This window comes from Saxophila tyrrhenica, assembly GCF_035928015.1.
Source record: "Saxophila tyrrhenica strain CCFEE 5935 chromosome Unknown scaffold_23, whole genome shotgun sequence".
Taxonomy (NCBI): Eukaryota; Fungi; Ascomycota; class Dothideomycetes; order Mycosphaerellales; family Extremaceae; genus Saxophila; species Saxophila tyrrhenica.
The window spans coordinates 216,445-235,942 of NW_027041755.1; the positions used below are offsets into that span (position 1 = coordinate 216,445).

At 55.5% G+C, this 19,498-nt stretch overlaps 9 protein-coding genes across 9 annotated transcripts; 3 read left to right on the forward strand and 6 right to left on the reverse strand.

Annotated features, from left to right (window-relative positions):
- Positions 1 to 1,401: 1,401 nt before the first annotated feature.
- On the forward strand, positions 1,402 to 4,954 carry LTR77_010470 (uncharacterized protein; the record flags this gene model as incomplete). Its single annotated transcript, XM_064807689.1, has 2 exons — positions 1,402 to 2,847; positions 2,900 to 4,954. 2 exons carry the CDS (start codon positions 1,402 to 1,404, stop codon positions 4,952 to 4,954), a joined length of 3,501 nt encoding a protein of 1,166 aa, XP_064654198.1.
- Positions 4,955 to 5,863: 909 nt separating this feature from the next.
- LTR77_010471 (uncharacterized protein) lies at positions 5,864 to 6,940 on the forward strand (the record flags this gene model as incomplete). Its single annotated transcript, XM_064807690.1, has 1 exon — positions 5,864 to 6,940. One exon carries the CDS (start codon positions 5,864 to 5,866, stop codon positions 6,938 to 6,940), a length of 1,077 nt encoding a protein of 358 aa, XP_064654199.1.
- A 41-nt stretch (positions 6,941 to 6,981) lies between these two features.
- On the reverse strand, positions 6,982 to 10,207 carry sif3 (Sad1-interacting factor 3; the record flags this gene model as incomplete). The annotated part of the gene is made up of 4 exons (XM_064807691.1): positions 6,982 to 7,573; positions 8,239 to 8,575; positions 8,631 to 10,107; positions 10,160 to 10,207. The coding sequence occupies 4 exons, from the start codon at positions 10,205 to 10,207 to the stop codon at positions 6,982 to 6,984; spliced, it is 2,454 nt and encodes an 817-aa protein (XP_064654200.1).
- A 312-nt stretch (positions 10,208 to 10,519) lies between these two features.
- On the reverse strand, positions 10,520 to 12,362 carry LTR77_010473 (uncharacterized protein; the record flags this gene model as incomplete). Its single annotated transcript, XM_064807692.1, is given in 3 exon segments — positions 10,520 to 11,627; positions 11,644 to 11,957; positions 12,012 to 12,362. 3 exon segments carry the CDS (start codon positions 12,360 to 12,362, stop codon positions 10,520 to 10,522), a joined length of 1,773 nt encoding a protein of 590 aa, XP_064654201.1.
- Positions 12,363 to 13,310: 948 nt separating this feature from the next.
- LTR77_010474 (uncharacterized protein) lies at positions 13,311 to 15,095 on the forward strand (the record flags this gene model as incomplete). Its single annotated transcript, XM_064807693.1, has 5 exons — positions 13,311 to 13,383; positions 13,433 to 13,562; positions 13,636 to 13,655; positions 13,715 to 13,898; positions 13,958 to 15,095. 5 exons carry the CDS (start codon positions 13,311 to 13,313, stop codon positions 15,093 to 15,095), a joined length of 1,545 nt encoding a protein of 514 aa, XP_064654202.1.
- Positions 15,096 to 15,448: 353 nt separating this feature from the next.
- On the reverse strand, positions 15,449 to 16,512 carry LTR77_010475 (uncharacterized protein; the record flags this gene model as incomplete). Its single annotated transcript, XM_064807694.1, has 4 exons — positions 15,449 to 15,686; positions 15,737 to 15,873; positions 15,937 to 16,180; positions 16,232 to 16,512. The coding sequence occupies 4 exons, from the start codon at positions 16,510 to 16,512 to the stop codon at positions 15,449 to 15,451; spliced, it is 900 nt and encodes a 299-aa protein (XP_064654203.1).
- Positions 16,513 to 16,679: 167 nt separating this feature from the next.
- Positions 16,680 to 17,403, reverse strand: LTR77_010476 (uncharacterized protein; the record flags this gene model as incomplete). The annotated part of the gene is made up of 4 exons (XM_064807695.1): positions 16,680 to 16,700; positions 16,760 to 16,809; positions 16,865 to 16,998; positions 17,057 to 17,403. The coding sequence occupies 4 exons, from the start codon at positions 17,401 to 17,403 to the stop codon at positions 16,680 to 16,682; spliced, it is 552 nt and encodes a 183-aa protein (XP_064654204.1).
- A 127-nt stretch (positions 17,404 to 17,530) lies between these two features.
- LTR77_010477 (uncharacterized protein) lies at positions 17,531 to 17,887 on the reverse strand (the record flags this gene model as incomplete). The annotated part of the gene is made up of 2 exons (XM_064807696.1): positions 17,531 to 17,772; positions 17,821 to 17,887. The coding sequence occupies 2 exons, from the start codon at positions 17,885 to 17,887 to the stop codon at positions 17,531 to 17,533; spliced, it is 309 nt and encodes a 102-aa protein (XP_064654205.1).
- Positions 17,888 to 18,119: 232 nt separating this feature from the next.
- On the reverse strand, positions 18,120 to 19,214 carry LTR77_010478 (uncharacterized protein; the record flags this gene model as incomplete). The annotated part of the gene is made up of 7 exons (XM_064807697.1): positions 18,120 to 18,254; positions 18,309 to 18,434; positions 18,500 to 18,564; positions 18,613 to 18,679; positions 18,735 to 18,833; positions 18,891 to 19,026; positions 19,141 to 19,214. The coding sequence occupies 7 exons, from the start codon at positions 19,212 to 19,214 to the stop codon at positions 18,120 to 18,122; spliced, it is 702 nt and encodes a 233-aa protein (XP_064654206.1).
- Positions 19,215 to 19,498: the final 284 nt, after the last annotated feature.

The window sequence follows — 19,498 nt, forward strand, 5'->3', positions numbered from 1 at the left end:
GCTCTTGGAGGGGCTTGTCTTCACTGTTCTCAAATGAGCCCATCTGACAGCGTTCTGCCGAAAGGGTGAAAGAAGACTTCGACCTCTGAGAAGGACCGGCACATCCCGTGCAGGTGAGCAGACGATCCGTCTGGAAGCTGTTGTGTGGTATGGCTGGCCTGAACTGGCGATCAGTCGTTCACATTCAGCCCTACGCCATCAACAAGCCATTCCAGAAAGACATGCAGAAGTGCTTGACCCATCCTCGAGATACCACTGCAGAGGTTTCAGGCGATTAAGCTCGACGGGTATGCAAGACATCCCGGCGCGAGCATTGGAGGTGGAGCTTGGCGATGCTCCAGACGAGCCGCTGGTCGAGGATGCCTTGTCTTGTATATGCGACCACTTTATCGCCGTTGTAGATGGCGGAGAATTTTGTGTAAATGTGGTCTGATACGGGGGGAGGTCAAGGTGGATGAAGTGAGGTGAAAGAACTGCCGGATCAATGTTTGTTAAGCGAGAGTTGGCGAGATTAGGTTTGGCGGGATCTGGTGGGAGGAGGAAGGTGCGACGGGGGAATAGCATACCATATATTGACCACCTCAGCTTTGCACTGCATTATGCGCCGGTACAGACAGTGTGGTTATGCGAAGTATATCGGCACGATAGCAAGTAAATCTGCCGCACCAAGGATAGACGAAATGTCCGGGCGGGCGCACGCGTATCTTCGATGACAGCGTGGTGGCAGCCAATCTCCCTGCCATTTCCAGCTGGCAGGGCTTCGGCGGTAGCGCGCTCGGCGAGTCCCCATTCGTCCACTCTGAAGCTGTGTCTCTCCTGCCGCAACTCCAACTCTTCGCACTCCCTCACTTCACTCCACCACCCACCCCCTCCGCCCCGTCGCCCACCCCCGTCACCACTCGCCGCTCCTCGCCGCTCCTCGCCGCTCCTCGCCGTCCGGTCGCGCGTGGTTGCAGGTGTCCGACATCGCCAAATCCACCGATCTGCACGTGTTCGTCGCACGGCAGCTTGCTCGAGCGGAATTCCTGCAGGCGCGCTTCGAGGTGCAGCTGCTCGGCTCCCTGGCCCACTCGGAACATTGCACCTGCCCACTTGCCCTGGTTGGCTGTCGCCGTCGCCGGCTCGCGACTGCAGCAGCGTCCCAGCCTCCGAAGCCTGATTCAGCGTCACCCTTCGAAACATTCGTCGCAGCACCGAGCCACGCCGTCTCGTCCATTCACTGGATTCTCTCTTCTTCAAGGTCAGTTGTCACGTGCGTTGTCGTCTACACGTGAAGTCTTGTTCGGCAGCGGGCAGGCGGCAGGTGGAAGCAGGCTATTGCGCGCTGGGAAAGGAAAGGGACAGCAGGGCGTGAATTGGCGGCGATAGGGCGACATTGGGGATTTGGCGGCTTGTCAAGTCATGTCTTCGGCTGCCGTGCAGCAACAGAGCACGCCGCAGCAGTACTCACAGTCTGACCGCTACGCCAGCGACCCCAACTACACTCCCTCCCGACGAGCAGGTGCCGGTAATGCTTCCGTACCGAACACCCCCTACCAGCAGCAGTCTTACTCATCTCCGTTGTCTAGCGCCGCTACGATGACCACCCCCAGAGGGCCCGGCAGCGGCCACGCGTCGCCGTCAGAGCCGCTGAGTAACTCTACGTATCAGCAGTTCTACCCCGACTCAATGGGATCCGGCCAAGCGACTGCTCTACCCATGCGGACATCCGCCCAGCAGGCACCTTCATCTGCCACGAATTCGCCGTACGATTCGCGAGGATACAGCTCACGTTCGCAACAGGCTGGGTATGGCAGCGAGAGCGAGCGAGAAAGAGGGCAAAGAACAACCAGGTCCCAGGCAGATCCAGCCAGTGCAAGCCGGAGCAGTCAGCAGCGCTCCCGTCATGCACCGCAACAAAGCAGATCCACCACAGCGGTCGGCCAAACACCCATGGACACTTCGCTACCACGCGAGCACAGTGCTATCATCAACCACATAGTAGTGGATGACCCACAAGCAGATATTGCTCGTGAGCGTGCACGTGTCCAAGAGGCGCAACCGTACCAGCGTGGCACCGAACCCGGCATGCTCGATCAGACCGTCCCTGCTGAGAACGAGCAGAAGCACCGGAGTCGGCAAGAGCACCTACGGCAACAGCCCACAAATCGATCGAAAGACTCCAAGCTTGGCGACTACATCCTTGGGCAGACTCTTGGTGAGGGCGAGTTTGGAAAGGTCAAGATGGGCTGGAAGAAGGACAGCACTGTCCAGGTCGCCATCAAGCTCATTAAGAAGGATCAAGTCCAGGGCAACCCAACTCGCTTACCCAAGATCTACCGCGAGATCGGCATTCTGCGGGACCTGCAGCATCCGAATATTGTTCGGTTACACGAGTTCGTCGAGACCGAGCGGCACATGGGCATCATCCTGGAGTACGCATCTGGCGGCGAGCTGTTCGACTACATCCTCAACCACCGCTACCTCAAAGATCCAGCAGCGAGACGCCTTTTCGCTCAGCTGGTGTCTGGAGTCGGCTATCTCCACAAAAAGGGCATTGTACATCGTGACCTGAAGCTGGAGAATTTGCTACTGGATCGGAACAAGAACATCATCATCACCGATTTTGGCTTTGCCAACAACTTTAATCCTAATGACGAGCTGGATGAGGAAACGGAGAAGAGGATCGGAGACAAGGACTTCGCCAAGCGGCAAGGTCTGGACGTGGTGAACGCGCAGGGTAACAGAAGAGGCGACCTGATGCAGACGAGCTGTGGCAGTCCCTGTTATGCTGCTCCGGAGCTGGTGGTGTCGGACGGGCTGTACACCGGAAGGAAGGTGGATGTTTGGAGCTGTGGTGTCATTTTGGTGAGTACAGTGGATTTCATGCTCACATGTCAGAGACGCTAATGACCAACAGTACGCGATGCTGGCCGGCTACCTTCCCTTCGACGATGACCCAGCCAACCCAGAAGGCGACAACATCAACCTGCTTTACAAGTACATCGTCTCGACGCCTTTAACCTTCCCCGAATACGTTACGCCGCATGCCAGAGACCTGCTCCGTCGGATCCTCGTCCCCAACCCACGATTAAGAGCAGACCTGTTTGAAGTCGCGAGGCACAGCTGGCTCAGCGAGTACAGCCACGTCGTCGGCTTCATCGGCAGCAGCACTAAGAGTGACCGCGACATTGCGTCTTCTGCGATGCGTCAAGGTGAAGAGCCGATGCTTGGGAGGAGTGCTTCAGTCCGAGATGGCACCAGCAGATCTCCTGCGTCAGCTGGTAACTATGCGCAGAAGCAGCCACCCAGCAGTGCTGACGGGGAGGCTGATGCGAGGACCAAGCAGCAGCGCGATGCCAAGAGGAGGACTGTGCAGCTCGAATATGTTGCGCCGAAAGACCAGACTGCGAGGGGAGAGACAAGTCCCACTGGACCCGCACAAATGCCGGCGGTCTCGTCTGGTACCGGACGAACAAGGGCAAGGGGCGACTCACAAGGACCTGTTGAGGTGCCGCAGACGTCAAACAGAGACATTGGGCCTCAAGTACCAAGGAAGGATGTTCCAAGCAGTTCGCAGGCAATGCCAGCACCCGCACGGCCTGGGAGAGACCAGATCAGAGCAGCTTCTGACTCTCCGGCTACTTTCAGTCCGCACAGTGCTGCACCCATGTCCAGACCCACCACCGGCGGCACTCTTGGCTCAGCAAGGCTCCCTTCACGCGGCAACTCCTACGGCCAGCCAGCCATTCCGGCGTCGACAAATACTAATGCCCAAGGCCATTTCTCGCAACCGAAATCTGGCTCGGGCTACATCATCTCCAGTCCAGGCAGTCCAGATCAGATGCAGGGCACCGACAGCCGACCTATCAGCACTCAGAATCTCTCACAGTATCAGCAACGACAGTCGCAGCCCGCTGAACAGCAAGCACAACGCGGACACAAGCGCTCAAGTACTCTCGGTAGTATCGGAGATCGTATTTTGGGCCGCAGCTCTTCGCGTCGGTCATCGCAGCAGCAGGATCCACCGAATGTGCTCGAGAAGCGCGACCGCAGGTACCCGCCAGTCAGCATGCGCGCTCCTATGCCTTCTGGTAACGAAGACGCCACGCCACGCCAATCCATGGAGAGCTCTCGCCGCACTAGCTTTGGCTTTAATAGGAAGCCATCAGAGACACCATCAGAGAGCAAGCGGTCATCTCGCCGCTTTTCGTTCTTGCCGAACTCCTTCAGTCTCAACAACTTCAGCAAGAACAATCAATCCCAGTCACCGTACGAGAACAGCGACCGTCCTGAAAGCAAAGGCATGGCCTTCGGCCGCGGCGCCTCGCGCAGCCCAAGCATGAGCACGACCAATTCCACCATCCCGCAGTACTACGATCAAGACCGTGAAGCCGGCCGCACCCAGCAACGCCGCTCCAACCAGCAGGGCTCCTCCGGCGATGCACCATACCAGAACGCCCAGCAAGGCCGCTACGAGAAAGCCCTCCCACCGCAACCGCAGCGCATGACCGCCACACCACCCTTCGTAGCGAAGAAGCAATACCGCGATGACGGCTACGGGGGCAACCTCCTCGACTCGGGCTCCCAACAGCAACCGCTCCCATCACCCGGACCCAATGATCCCGTCGAGCGCTACTGGACCCCGGCGGAAGAAGCCGACCAAGACGCCATGATCTCCGGCCCATACGGCAACAGCACTTACAACGCCAGCGGTGGCAACTACGCCGCACAGCCGGCTTCGTCATCGAGGGATGCGACTTACGGGGGCAGCAGTGCAAACTACGGGAGCAGTGGTGGTGGGTATGAGAGTAATGCTTACTCGCGGACGGAGGCGCTGCCACAGGGCCCGCAAGTGAGGGCGGGGAACAATCGCAAGTTTGAGTATGATCGTGGGCATGGGGGGAGTAGTGGGCCGACGAGACGGGTGATGGATTTCTTTCGGAGGAGGGGAAGGGATAGGGGTGAGGTGTGAACGTGATCCAGGAAGAGCGGGGGCGAGGGTATTTTGAGGGTGGTTACTGGAGCATGGGTCACAGCTGTTTCGACGGCGCAGTAGCATTGATTCACTGGACGGCGGATCGAGACGTGCAGCGACCGACGCCAACACTCGTTCACAACTGCGGGAGTGGTTCTGCGATCTGAACCACCGCATCACTGGAGCCAGGAGACAGCAGCACACGGCGGAAAGAGAAGGAGTCATTTCCTTCCGCAGCATCTCCTGAAGGATTCGACAGAACAAACAGGACGGAGGAGAGAGTGTCAGTGTGTGTAATCAGGTTCGTTTTTGGGGGGCAGGCAGGCGATTGATCGGACTATATCAAGCGTGGCGTTTTCATGGGAGGGAGGTTCTTTGGGCGAGACCGAGTGATCTGGGAGAGGTACGGGGCATGGAAGAATGCGATTAGGAGGCTTTCTTCACCTTTCAATGTTTATAGATTGATTGTGTGTAGGTTGTTCCCGTAGGTGGAGAATATGAAACGGTTGATAATGGGTGCTCTGCGCCACTCCTCTCTTGTTTTTGATTCGAGGTGTTGTTTGGGGGAGTTGACTGACAGACCAGGGACGGGAGGAATAAGTGAGCTGGTGGCCGACTTCGGCTGTACCGCTGACAGCTTCTCCGACTCAGATACTTTCACTCGTCTGCCGAGAGAGATGCTTAAGATGCTTGAGATTGACGACAAGCGGGGCTGACAGTTAACGACAGCGGGTCCGTTCGATCGTTCACAAAGACTCTACACTCGAGCCATATCTTCGTGGACCGACGCCAAACATTGGAGCAACGGACACATTGACCAGCGACCCTAGACCGTATATGGCAGCACGTCTACGAGCATTCAAGAAACAAATCAATCATACGGCGTCGGCAAGAACCTCCCAAACCATGGCTTCACAAACTCCGATGTCAGTCGCCGTTCTCGACGACTACCAAAACATCGCTCTCAACCACTTCTCTCGCCTGCAGAACATCAAGCTCGACAACTTTCCGAGTACCCTCAATGCCGCGGTCCCAGAAGGTCTCTCTGCCCTGGCAAAGCAACTCCAACCCTACCAAGTCATCAGCACAATGCGCGAACGCACCGCTTTCCCCGCCGAGCTCCTCCAACAACTGCCCAATCTCAAATTGCTCATGACCACCGGGCCGCGGAACGCTTCCATCGATCTCGCCGCTGCGTCCAAGCGCGGTGTTGTAGTGACGGGGACAGCGGGTGGGAAACCCTCTCGTCCGGAGAACTATAGTACAGCGGACCTCCCGCCCCCGGCCTCAGCGGACTCAACGAGCCAACACGCCTGGGCGCTATTACTGAGTCTCTGCTCCCGCATCCCCCACGACGATCCCGCGCTCAAGACGGATCCAGGAGCATGGCAAAGCGGTTTCTCCATCCCACTTGGCGGCAAAACGCTCGGGGTCGTCGGATTAGGCAAATTAGGCGCGAAAATGGCTCGGACAGCCGTGTTGGCTTTTGGAATGAACGTGATTGCCTGGAGCGAGAACTTGACGCAGGAGAAAGCCGATGCTGCTGCTGAGAGCGCCGGGTTGGCTAAAGGGACGTTCAAGGCGGTGGGGAAGGAGGAGTTGTTCCGGCAGGCGGATGTGGTGAGTTTGCACCTTGTGCTTTCGGAGAGGAGTAGAGGGGTGGTGGGGAGCAGGGAGTTGGAGATGATGAAGGGGAGTGCGGTGTTGGTTAATACGTCGCGCGGGGGGTTGATTGATGAAGAAGCGTTGTTGGAGACGGTGAAGGAGGGTGGGATTAGGGGCGTAGCGTTGGATGTCTTCTGGACCGAGCCGCTGCCAGAGGGTAGTGCTTGGAGGAAGAGAGATGGGTTTAAGACGGAGGTGGTGCTGAGCCCGCATATGGGGTACACTAATGCGGGGACGATGAACAGGTGGTACGAGGAGCAGGCGGAGAATCTGGAGCGGTGGTTGAAGGGGGAGGAATTGAAGCTGAAGATGAACTGAGCAGGGTATCTACATAACTCACCAGGCATCTCCCTTCGACCTCACTGGCCGCGTCTCATCTCAGCAAACCCTTTGAAAAGCGGCGGCGGCGGCCCCTTCACAAGCGTGCCCACATCAATATCCGGATCCCCCTTCTCCATCGCCTTCCTATACGCCGACCTCTCCGAAACCCTCTTAAGATACTCCAGAATCTTCGGATACGCACTCAGATCCTCCTGCGTAAACTCCCGCATCCCCGTCAGCGAAAAGACACACATCACATCCGCCGCCGTGAACTCCTCGCCCGCCAACCACGTCGCTTCCCCCAACCTCTTCTCCATAAACGCATAGATCTGATCGGATCGATTCTGCATCCGCACCACGTAATTGTTATCCTCCCCCAACCCCGCGCTCTTCAACATGAAAGCCCGGAAGACAGCAGGCTGCAGCGTGCCGTTCCCGAAATGCCACCAGTAAAGGTACTCCGCGTAGTTCTTCTCCCCAGGCTTGACTGCCAAACGGCCATGACCGTGGATCTGGATGATGTATTCAAGACACGCGCCGCTCTCGGCGATTTTCACCTCGCCGTCTTCGATGACCGGGGCGGCGCCGATGGGGTGCAGGGCGAGGTATTTGGGCGGGGAGAGGAGGGGGCTGCGGTCGTATTTTTGCAGGTTGTAGGTGAGGCCGAGTTCTTCGCAGAGCCAGACGCAGCGGTCGGATTGGGAGTGGCCGAGGTGGTGGATTGTGAGCATGGTTGATACTTTTTCAAGGTCCGGTCAATGGATGTGGTGGTGGTGTTGGCTTGTGGCTGTTGAAGATGTGCTTTTGAGTGCAGGTGGTAGTGGTGGAAGTATTGACCGTTTATATACAGAACTGTAGGCTACGTACTGTTGCGCGGTTCGTCTGGAAGCTCTCCCACGGTTGAGTTATTGTTGATCTTCAGTGAGCCGAGGTGGTAACAGAGCTTGCCAGAGCTCCGTGTAGGGCGTGTTCAAGATAGCTAAGGAAGCTTATCCTAGTAAATCCGCGAAATATTCCCGTGCTGGATGATGTGATGGCACGGAGTTTGTACGGTGTTGAGTTGACAGTCCGTTCGACTTCCAACCGACAGCGCCCGTTTCCTTGATATCCCGCATACCTCTTCCAGCATGTCCATTTCGGTAGCAGTCCATCGTAGTAGTTCGGAAGCAAGAATCCTTCGACAGCCTGAGTCACCGCGCCCTACGAACTCCAGCCGAACTCCAACGCTGTAAATGCTGATACAATAGGCCCAAGGAGGTAGATCGGGTCGGAAACTTGGCCAGGTTATTACTCACAACTCCCTCGGACTCGCGATAGCCTTCCAAGCCGCTGCCGCCGCATCGCCATGCTTCTTCTCGCTAGCCAAAATGCCGAACCTCAAGAACACTTCCGTGCATGTGACGAGAATGCTCAGCACGATAAGCACAATGATGATCCAGGTGATGCGCGTCATCTTGACGTCCGCGATGGAGTCACTCAGGATTTCTGCCAGGTCTAGGAAGACTCGGCAGCGCTCGTTGAGCACCTGGATGCGCGGCTTGATTTCGAGATACTCTCGGACGGCCTGGTAGAGAGGGTGGAGTGTGGGTTCGCTGTCCCAGAAGAAGTTGGGCGTGTCGAGCATGTTTGATGCTGTGTGAACTTATTAGCAAGTGCAACGACGCTATGAGTGAGCATGACAACTTACAGAGGTTAACATCAACTCTACCCTCAAACAACCGACCTACAAGACCAACAACTTCGTGACGAGTCATCCCGAGACGGCCTTCCAGTGCTAGCCGGCGGGGAACGTATTGTGCTTCGGTCATCGTCCGCTGCATCCGCTCTTCGAAGAACGACAGCTTCGTGCTCTGCGCGATGGCATGGCTCATAGCAAGCTTGATCATGTGATCGCTCGTCCGCAACGTGATCATGTCGTTGAAGATGCGCGGCTTTTCGATACTGTTGTCGTATTGGAAGTGGAAGTCTTCCGTCTCAAAGTTGCTCTCATCCAAAGGCCGCGTCATGAGCGGAATACCAGTGGACGGCGGTGCGAGCGCAGCAGCCTTCTGTGAGAGCATCGTAGGTGCCGGAGCTCTGCCGTTGGCACCACCCAAGACTGTGCTAGAGCTAAAGGTAAGGTCGGCAAGCAGATCCTTCTCCTGGTTCGGGCTGAAGTTCCAGAGGACTGCTACGCCGTAGCTGAAGATGAATACCTCGGCGACTGTGCTGGCATACGGGCTGACCGTGGGCTGTGGCGACGGGAACGACATCGCGTTGGAGGAATCACTACTTTCTCTCCTTCGCTGGTAATCGGTATCCTCAGGTCGCCAGTCTTCATGGCTGGTGGAGACGTGATCGCCGTTCTCCCGGGACAGCTGCTCCTCGTGCTCAGCATCCGTAGGTGGTGTGCCGACTTGTGCTTGGTATTCGTTCCCCCTTACACTGTACTCTGCACTCTCGCCCAGCCAGCCATCTCTGTACTGCCGCTGCTCGTTCGCTTCGATCTGCTCGTCCAGCACACTTCTGCCACCTGGATTCTTGACCACCGGCGAGCTTCGCACCCTGTAGCCCTCACTGCCACCGAGAAGCGGCAGCTGATAGACACAGTAGAGGCAGTCATCGTATAGCTTGGTCTTCGCTCCATGTTGATCCCGCACAAACTGAGCCGTGCTCCTGAGCTTGTAGCTTTGAGCCGTGCAATACGCGGTCACCCGGGCCAGCTGCATATCTGCTGTCCTTTGCGACTTAGGCAAGCGTTCGGCATCACTCCTCCCTCTCTTCAGCTTCATCCGTCTTTGCCTGAGCTCAGCATCGTTGGGTGGCGCCTCTTCATCCTCCTCTTCCTTCTCGTCCGCTTCTTCTGTGGTCTCCGGCAGCAGCACCAACTTCTCGCTCGTCTTCGAACTTCGCGTGGGCAGGTGTGTAGCTCCGCTCAGCTGCGCCGTCAGTGTGTTCAGAGCAGCTCCTCGCCCTGATAGCTTCGGATTTAGAGGGTGCCTGCCGGAAGGTGTCCGGTTGTGAGCTTTCGGTCTGCTGCTGTCGGTGGGAGTGATGTCGCGGCGCTGGGCTGAAGGGATCTCGGAAGCATATTGCAGGACATTGTCAACGGATATGAGACGCGTTCCCTGCCTCTGGATTTGTGGGCGCTGTGGTGGTGGTGCTCTCTCGCGCGCATCCGTGACCTGAGATGGTGTCAGTCTCTCTGGCAACGGGTGTATCTAACGACAAGCTCACCAGGACTGTAGGTCCGCGCTTCTGGCCTCGCGGAGCAGCAACAGACATCTTGTCGTAGGTTAAGCAGTTGATGGGTCGGTGACACGATGATCACGTTCACGACTTCAAGTTCACATGCTGTTGCCGCATTGGGCGCGGTGCGGGCATTCCCGTCCGACGTCACCTCCTTAACTCAATTCACTCATCCCTCTTGACGCGATCGGGTCTTGTTAACAAGGCTGGAAGAAGGACGAGCTGCCAATGACTTCTATGGTTGGCACGAAACAACAGCCCCCTTGGTGCCGCTCGAACATCTCTTGACCGCCCATCCAGAGCTGTATTGTATCACGAATGATGACATACAAGAGTATTCTGCATCATCTATCTATCCGACCCAGCTTTCTCCCAACCACCATAACCACCATCCAGCTCAAACCTCGGCGAAGCATCCATCTCAATAGGCTGCGGCGTTCCAACACCAAACCCATCCTTCTCTGCCACCTCCCCCTTATCAGGCATCTCATAGAACGTCGCATGTGGTGCATCCAACTCCACTTTGCTCTCACTTCCAACTTCATGGATCGCCGTGCCTTCAGCGCCCATCTCTGCAAACAATGGAGTGGCGGTTCCGGATGGGTCTGGATCCTTCTCGTCGGAGCGATGCTCGTAGATCTCCTCTCCGGACAGCTCCGCGCGTGCGGTGCTCTTCTTTTTCCGTCGGAGGAAGAACCAGACTGCTATACCGGTGAGGGCTGCGATGGCCGCGGCGGCTACTGCGATTGCTGCTGTGGTGCCGGTCCCGATGCCAGAATCCTTGCCATCATCAGAGCCAGAGCCAGAGCCCGAGCCTGATTGTGTGCTGTTGTTGTCGGTAGGATAAAGCGTCGTGATCTTCTGCTCCACATCTGTGCCCGGATGCGCCGCCTGCGATACCTGGAACTGCTGCCGATCGTAGTCGGCAACCACATACGCCTCCTGCAAGAACACTCGGCCGAGAGTGTACTGTGATTCGTTCTGCGCTTGCTTCAATGGAAAGTAGTACGATTTGCTGCTTACGAGCGGCGGGCTGATCTCGAGATCAAAAGCAGCGTACGGGAACTTGATGTCGACGGTTTTCGACCCGGAGCCGAGCGTGAGGGTAAGTGTCGGATTCTGATCGAGCAAGGCGTTATGCTGGCTTGTGGAGAGCAAGTACATTTCGCTCGAAGAGTCCCACTCCAGGCCGAAGGCTTTCTCGAACTCTTTGCAAACAGGTATAGGAAGCCACATTGCCGTGACCATGCTATCAATGAAGACGGAGACGCCCTGCGATAGAAGCGGAGAGCTGCCGAGGGCGTTGTGTGTGATGGACTGTAGGTCGACCATGAGATCGCGAGTAAAGTCGGCGCCAAAGGGGATGGCTGAGAGAGTCTTCGATGCGTCCAATTGCGCTTCGTCGTAGCCGCCTCTGATTGCATTGTTAGCAGGTGTTCTCGGTGTCGTGATTATGCTATAGATGGACGCACAGCGTCAGGCTGCCGAAAACAGGAGACGACAGGTACGAGCTGCCCGCAGTGTAGCCCCAAGATGTTGATGCGATCTGGCCAGTCTCTCGCAAAGTGCTCAGCATGCTCCGCACAGGAGAGTCGAGAGTCGTGAAATTGTGTGGAATAGGACTGATGCCCAGACTACCGAGCCAGTAGTTGTTGCTCGCGATTCCTGCTACTAGCTGGTTGTGCAGTATCGGCAATGCTGAGCCTTCCAAGCCCAAGGAGACCGTGTCGAAGCCGTAGTATGCGTTCCCATCGTAGCCCAAAGAGCCCTCCACGTATGTATCGAGCTGTTCCATTTCTCGTCAAATCCATGATCCACGCTATCTTTGAGAAGAACTCACCTCATAAAGACCACCATTGCTCAACCGCTCGCTCGACCATGTCGTGCTAGTATTGCTCTTGAAAACGTAGCCACGCTCGTTCGCGCAATTGCTGATGTTGGCATTATATGTTGCGCTGCATCCTTCAGGGATCACGGCCCATATCGCATTGCCCGCGTTTGCACTGGTGCCGGGGAGGAGCCTGACCGTCTGCCCAGGCGTGCCGACTTGGACGTGAAAGGTAGACCATGAGCCATCGACGCCGTCCCAGTAGAGACTTGGGGGTATTGAGAGGGCTATCGGATCGCTGGATGAGAGTACGAAATGAACGAAACAGAAAGAAGATAGCAGAACGCCTGCAGCAGACCCCATCTCTGAATACCAATGAATAACAAATGCAGAAGTGAAAACAGTAGAAAGACGCACTCTGATCTGTACGGTAGCACAGATGAAGTGGCAACCGAGACGCCGTATATTGTCTCGCAGGTCAAGGAGAGCGGAAGTTGGTCCCAGCTGAACCAACATCTGCGTGCTTGGTGTGTACGAAGACCATGTTACCAATAGGGCTGGATCGTGGCACGGGCGTTGAAACGCGGTGAAGGTCTAATTTTGTCAGAGAATAGCATCTGTCTGTTGAGTAGATCCAGAACTATCATTTCGTCCGGAGCGTGCAGCGCTTGGTATGATGGTGCACAGACGGGCACAGAATCCTTCGAGGTTGTCATCCGGGGCAGCATTCTAGGGCAGGCCTACCGCTTCTGGGAGCCCAGGAGTTCGGAAATAGTCTCAAGATACTCGACAGAGCGTGTACAGACGATGATATCGTTGTTGGAAGCTCTCTAGCTCAAGATGAAAAGGAATGAAGAGTTAGAGTTGTTGATGCCCTCAAAGAGATCTCAAGACCAGGACCAGATGTACGCCAGTCAAGCTTTTGGCGTGCTGAAGTGCACTGCGATTACAGGTAGATGGCCCAAGCATCGTCTGTACGACGACCTCGCGTGCTCTCTTGGTGCTTCGCATTCGGAATTCAACCTCAACTCCTTCAACACGTCGACATAGGTTGGCTCCAAGGGATGCTGCGTGGCCTACCGCCTCCCTACACCCCGGCAACCTGTGGAAGCGCCATCGTAAGGCTGATCCAGCACCGGAGACGAGCTCGACGCGAGATGAGCCTCAAGGCCCCTGGGCCCAACCGTCTGTCGCAGGTGAGACAATATCGTTGGCATAAGTTCGTCTACACCTCCATGTAGCAGTTGCAGCAAGTCTTGATCCTCTTCGTCTTTCGTTGCCTATCTCTCGTTCCTGGTTGGAGAATCTGTCATGGCTGTCTTCAGTGCACCTCGTTTCGCACTATGGGCTAGTTGCTTCCTCCCGCTCGTTCTTTGCAGCAATGGTAAGAGCGGGAAAGACAATCAATACATTGACAAGACTGACGATTGTAGCTACCTCCAGTACAACAGGATACCCAGTGTCTATAACGCCGTCGCCATCGTACGGCGGCACCGATGGAACATGCTCGAAGTACTGCGGCTTTGTCCCAGTCTTCTACTCCAGCTCTTACTGGTCGCAATGGTACGTCGTGATGGTCACAGTCCTTCATCAGCGGCGGGAGAATACAGCTAACCCATCATCTTCCGACCTACAGGATCACGCCAGTCACAGTGGGTAAGTAGAGTCGAAGCCAGCCCGGTTGTCGAACGATCAAAGCTAATGTTTCTCCCCAGGAACTGTGATGGTCGTTGTCAATGACTCCGAAACACGCACAACAACCAAATACAACTCTGGAGAAGCTGTGGTGGGTTCATCGACCGTGGCTATTTCGGATCTAATCAGCGATGGTCTGCTGGGCACGAAGGCAACCACCATGACAGCAAAGGCTACCGGGTTCGATGGCTCGCCAACAGTCGTGTGAGTGCGAGCTGTTCCCTAGTACCGCCCCTCTTACATTGAGCTGACGCCCGAGATAGTACTTATCCTACCCCTTGGTGGACGATCGATTCCGAGATTTTTTGGGGTGGTAGTATCCCTGTGTCCACCAAATGCTCAACCTGGGCAGGATTAATCACTGGCTCATCATCGTCCTATCCATTCTCACTTAAGGCGTCGCCCCTACCTACCCATGCTCCCTTTACGACTAAGCCCGCACCGGTCGATCAGGATGATCCCTACGGCAACCTGTATACACTGGTTGGCGGCCTCGAAGAGACCCTCGACAAGGAAGACATCGCTTCTCTTTTCCCTGGCAATGACTTTCTACTTGAGGTCTACGGCTGCTCGACGGGAAATTATGTCCTTCCCGCAACCGCGGTGCAAGCTGTGGCCGGTCTGCTTGCTACCACAACGGAACACATCTCACCGGCGCCAGAGAAGCCAACGGACACGGCGAAGCCAACAGACACCGCAAAGCCGACCGATCCTCTGAAGCCAACAGACACGCCGAAGCCCACGGAATCGCTGGAGACAACTCCCACTGACAAGCAAACTGACGGCGGTCCGCCACCGTCTCCGCTTGTGCCCGAACCTTCACCAAAAGACACAAGCACTCAGCTCGATGGTAACCAGCAACCGAAACCCGAAGCTACTCCGCCTACAGACACAACCCTCGTGGCTGGTGGGAAGACCTTGGTGCCAGGCTCTGCCGTGATCGTTTCTGGGACCACTTACTCCCTCCCCTCAACTGGCGCGGGAATATATGTCGACGGCGAATCGCGAACCCTCGCAGCGACACCTACTGCTCCACAAAATGTCGGCGGTATTCTGGTGACTCCCGAAGCGGGTAGCGCAAGCAGTACCACGGAGTATCTGCTCAATGGACAGACGCTAGCGCCTGGATCGACGGTGGTGGTGTCTGGTACGACGTTCTCTCTCCCCAGTTCTGGACAGGGGATCTATGTCGATGGAACGTCGACGGCTGTTCCGACGGGTGGTGCTGAGACACCGTTCGATGTGGGCGGTGTCAAAGTTACGCCGACGGGGGCAGCTGTGCCATCTGGTTCTTCTGGTGTGGTTCCTGCTTCTGAGAATGGTGCGGGTTCGAGGGGACTTTTAGGTTGGGCTATTAGCCTGGGAATATCCTTGGCTGTGGTGTGGGCGACTTTACTGTAATGCTATAATCATGAGCAGAGGAGGCGTGGTCATGGGTTCCCGACCGCATGTGTTAGATCTGATTAGAGACAGTTGTGAATAATGTCTTCACCAAATTGGTAAGAGCAGAGTTGCCACTCAGGGTGGCACGAATGTACATTGAAGTGCCTACCCACAGCTCGTTGTTTATCATCTGACTGTGTGTTTATCTCAAACTCGTCGACGACGATGCTCTCCATGAGCCTGTAATAGAGGTCTTGCGGGTTTGCCGAAGCTGACACTGGGGCACCCATTTCGTGCCATCAAAGCACCGTCTCACACTGCGGGCTAAGCTCCTACGCAGAACCACCCGACGAAGCATTACCGGTGCACCCTCAGTAAGTCGCCGGCAGCTGGCTCATTCTACCTCCATCGCTCACCATCGTCTCCCCATTCAGATACGCACCTGCCGGGCTTGCCAAGAACAGGACAGCACCCGCCATATCCTGCTCAGATCCTGTCCGACCCGCCGGACAGTTCTCCGGGGCCATCTTATGCGCTCCCTTAAACATGTCACTTTCGACTGTCTCAAGAGAAGAGACAGTGCCTTGCGTCATCTCGCTCGGGTATAAGCTGTAACAGGTCAGTTCGAATACCATCTTATCAAGATTGATAGGACGAACCCTGGAGCGATCAAGTTGCATCTGATGTGATGTCCTTGTTGGGCGAAGAAGGTCGAGAGCATCTTCACCATGTGGTTGGCAGCGGCTTTCGATGTGCTGTAGGCGAAGCTCGAGGCAAGGTGGCGACTGAAGCCTGCCTACAAAGGTGAGGACGCACAACTCAGCGGTCGCCGGCGCAGTGAAGGACTTTTTCAACATACGACTGACGAGGTAACAACAATCTGTGACTCCTGCGGTACATTCTTCTTCTTGTTCCCAGCATCTAGAAGATCCAGAAAAGCAACGGCTGTGTAGTAGACGGCGCTACTGTTGACGTGATAGGTCTGTGAAAAGAAGTCCATTTCTGGCTCCCACATGCCTTTCTGCAACTCCTCGATCGTGGGCTTTCCTCCCTTCGCCAACGTTGGGAGGTAATCACGGGCTTTGGGTCCCGACACTCCGGCACTGCAGAGCGTCAGCTGCGCCAGCGATATGACAGAGGGACTTGTGATCTACTTGGCAAAGAGGAAGTTGACGTAGCCCTGCTCCTTTCGCACCCGCTCCGCGACTGCTTGTAACGACGCCTTGTCTGTCACGTCTCCCACGATCGGGATGATGTTGTTGTGGTTCGAAGCGGCTTCCTTGAGAGTGGCTTCTCGTCGACCGACGATGTAGACTGCAGCGGCTCCATTGGCGGCCAGAGCCTTTGCAGCGTATAGCCCTAAGCCAGAGCCTCCCCCAGTGATGACTGCGACAAGTCCTTTGACGGAGAAAAGGTCATTGATAAGGTTCGACATCTTGATGGAAAGTGGTTAAAGTTAAGCTTCTTGGGGTGTGGAGTGCAATCTGTGGGAGCAGTTCGGTGGTTGTAATGAAGAAGACAGAACAATCGAAACAACAAAGCATTGATGTGTGAATGACGCAATGGAATCATTGACCGATACCGGACACATTGTCAGACATTCTAGTTTTTCGTCAAGGCTCCCTGAACGATAGTTAGATTAATGAGATCCTACAATGCCTCCATCACATAGATCCACATACCTTCTGTACTGCTTCAGAGTTGACCCGCATTCTTCTTGTGCCCTCTTCACCTACTATATGTCAGCTTCTTGTCGAATAGTTCGGAGAACCATTCAGAGAACTCACCCAACCACTGCGGCTGGTATTCGAGGAACGTGTTTTCGAATTCCCACGCACCACCGCCTTCAATGTAGTAAGCTTTGCCATATATGCTTGGATCTGCTTGAAGACCAAGGATGATCTTGCCAACCGCATCCGGCCTGAGTTGAAGCACAAAGGTTAGCGCTGTCTGAAGGGAGCTTGGAGCTTTCGTCTTACGGCTGCCAGTATAGGCCACCCGCCTTGAACGCCGATATAATGTGCTTCGTCATTTCTGAGTCGGTAACCCCGGGACAAACAGCATTCACTCTTATGCCGTCTCGCTCCCATAGGATCTTCCTCGAGCTTCGCAGAGTGCCATGAACCGCGTGTTTACCGGTTTGATAGATATATAGCCCCGGGCTCTCCCGGAAGGCATTGACGCTGCTCAAGATGGTCAAGCTGCGGTCGTCCCCTTGCTGGCGGCCTTCTCGTAGGAACACAGCGGCGATTCGAGCGAAGTGAAGCGTGCCGATCACCTGAGCGAAGCCGTCAGAAAGTCTCTCAAGATAGCGCAGCGAAGACATACGTTGACTTCCAGTGTCTTCAAATCGCCAGAGTCACTTCCGACGGAGTCGACAGTCAGGTTGGGATCGAACCAGTTTCCCACCTCTGCCTTCGTCAGTCATGTTCATCCAGACCACAGTGGAGCAGCTACTTGCCGAATATGCCAGCAGAGCTGACCGCGTGGTCGACCCTTCCATGCTTCTCAAGCGCCGTCTTGAACAAATCGTAGATGTCGTCGTACTTCGTTACGTCACATTGGGCGAACGATACTCCTTCATGCTGCTGACACAGCTGCTCAGCCGCCTGCTTGTTGACATCGCCAATGACGACCGTGGCTCCAGCTGTAGCTAGCAATTTTACGGTAGCAGCTCCAATACCGGTACTCCCTCCTGGAAGGTCATTAACTCGAGGACTCTGTGGCAGTATGGTAGCCTTACCTGTGATGACGACTACTTTGTCTTTCAATGTAGTGAATGTCTCTTCGCTGGGAGCGTAATGTGCCATCTCGGAGGAAGAAAGTTGTAGGTTTGGGTAGCTTGGAGAAGTTGCAGGAGGTGGAGAAGCTGTTTTGTACTTCGGGTTTAAACCTCTGGCCGAACGCGGGCAAGGCCTCGACAGGATATCGTAGCAAGAACAGCAACATGACTGCTACACAAAGCGCCCAGGGGTACATGTAACTATATTCGAGTCTGCAAACAGCTGCACATTGGACGCATTGACGTTTTGCAAAAGTTTTTCAATAACCCTGCTCGCTAATCCGCTTGAAGGCACGAGCAATGAAAGGATTCGATTCCTTGATGTGCTTCACGGTCCACGGTGTTGCGTTAGCCTCCTCAGCCTCTTTGCTACCGAACGCCGATACGTCGTCCACCTGTCAGAGAGTTAGCAAACAAGCACTTCGGCCGACATTGACTGCAGAGCGAACCTCATGAATGGCCAGGAAGGGCTGCGTCTCGCCCTTTGTCAATGGCGTTCGAGATCCGATCTTGTATCTCAGAGATCTTCTGTAGCCAGGCAGTTTTGCCAGAAGTCCGAGATGCTCTTCGCGATACTGCGGTAAAGGGTCAGCACTGAGAACCAGGAGCTGACCTTGACTCCGGCAAACAGGAAGCGTACCCATTTCTCAAAGTCGTCCACGTCGGCGGGGTTCATGTACACGCATAGAATGTGCGGCGAAAGCCCTGAACGGTGTCAGTCAAGAGCATCAAGAATGCTTTCGTGGCGCTTACGTTCGCCTGTGCCTTTCGGATCGTATTCCTGCCACAGGGAATAATACCGAGCATCAAAGTCACCGTTCTGATGGAAGTTAGCATACTGCAGACACTCGCAGGGCCATTGGCAGTGGACTCACATCCTGGTTGACCGCGCTGTTGGCTCCGGCCTTCTCGAACATGTCGCTCGATCTGCGGACACCATTCTTGTAACCATCAGAGTTCAGGAGCTCTTCGATCTGTCGAGTGTATCAGTAATCCTTGATAGCCCCGGCGGCCCGACTTCTTGGCTATACCTCAGTCTGATATAGAGCCAGATACTTTCTGGGATGGTCTGGATTGGGGGCCAACGGGTGCCCGATCTCCTCATAGAAAGTCGCTCGGGCACAGGTTTTGGCATTGTAGAGGTCGGGCAGGTGTTCGACCTTGTACCTGCGGGCCGCAGCTGGTTTTAGCAATGCTCTGACGACCAAACAAGCAACACCGTGATCGATGTCTTGCGTCGACAGCAACAACAGGCTGTAGGCTTTTGGCTGCTCAACTTACCACTCCTCCCAGGTGTCGTTCGAGACCTGGGTTGGCCGGGAGTTGACGTGGAGAAGGTATGGTGGTGGAGACATCGTAATTGCAACAAGAAGCGATCCAGTCAGCACTATCGAATCCTCTGGGATGTAGGTGATGTTAAATGTGCTGTAGGTTTGGAGTTTTGCAAGATGCTTGTTCGGTTATTGGGCGACCTCGCCTCGCCTTTCTACCCCGCCCAAGCAATGTGGAGCGGTTTGGAGACTGCAAGCGGAACGTGTAGACGACTTACCTTGGTCTGGATCTGTAAAACTCCAACTGCAGTGCAGTGTAGCACTTCGGCAATAGCAGACGAGAGACGTGGCTCACTGGATGCGTTTCG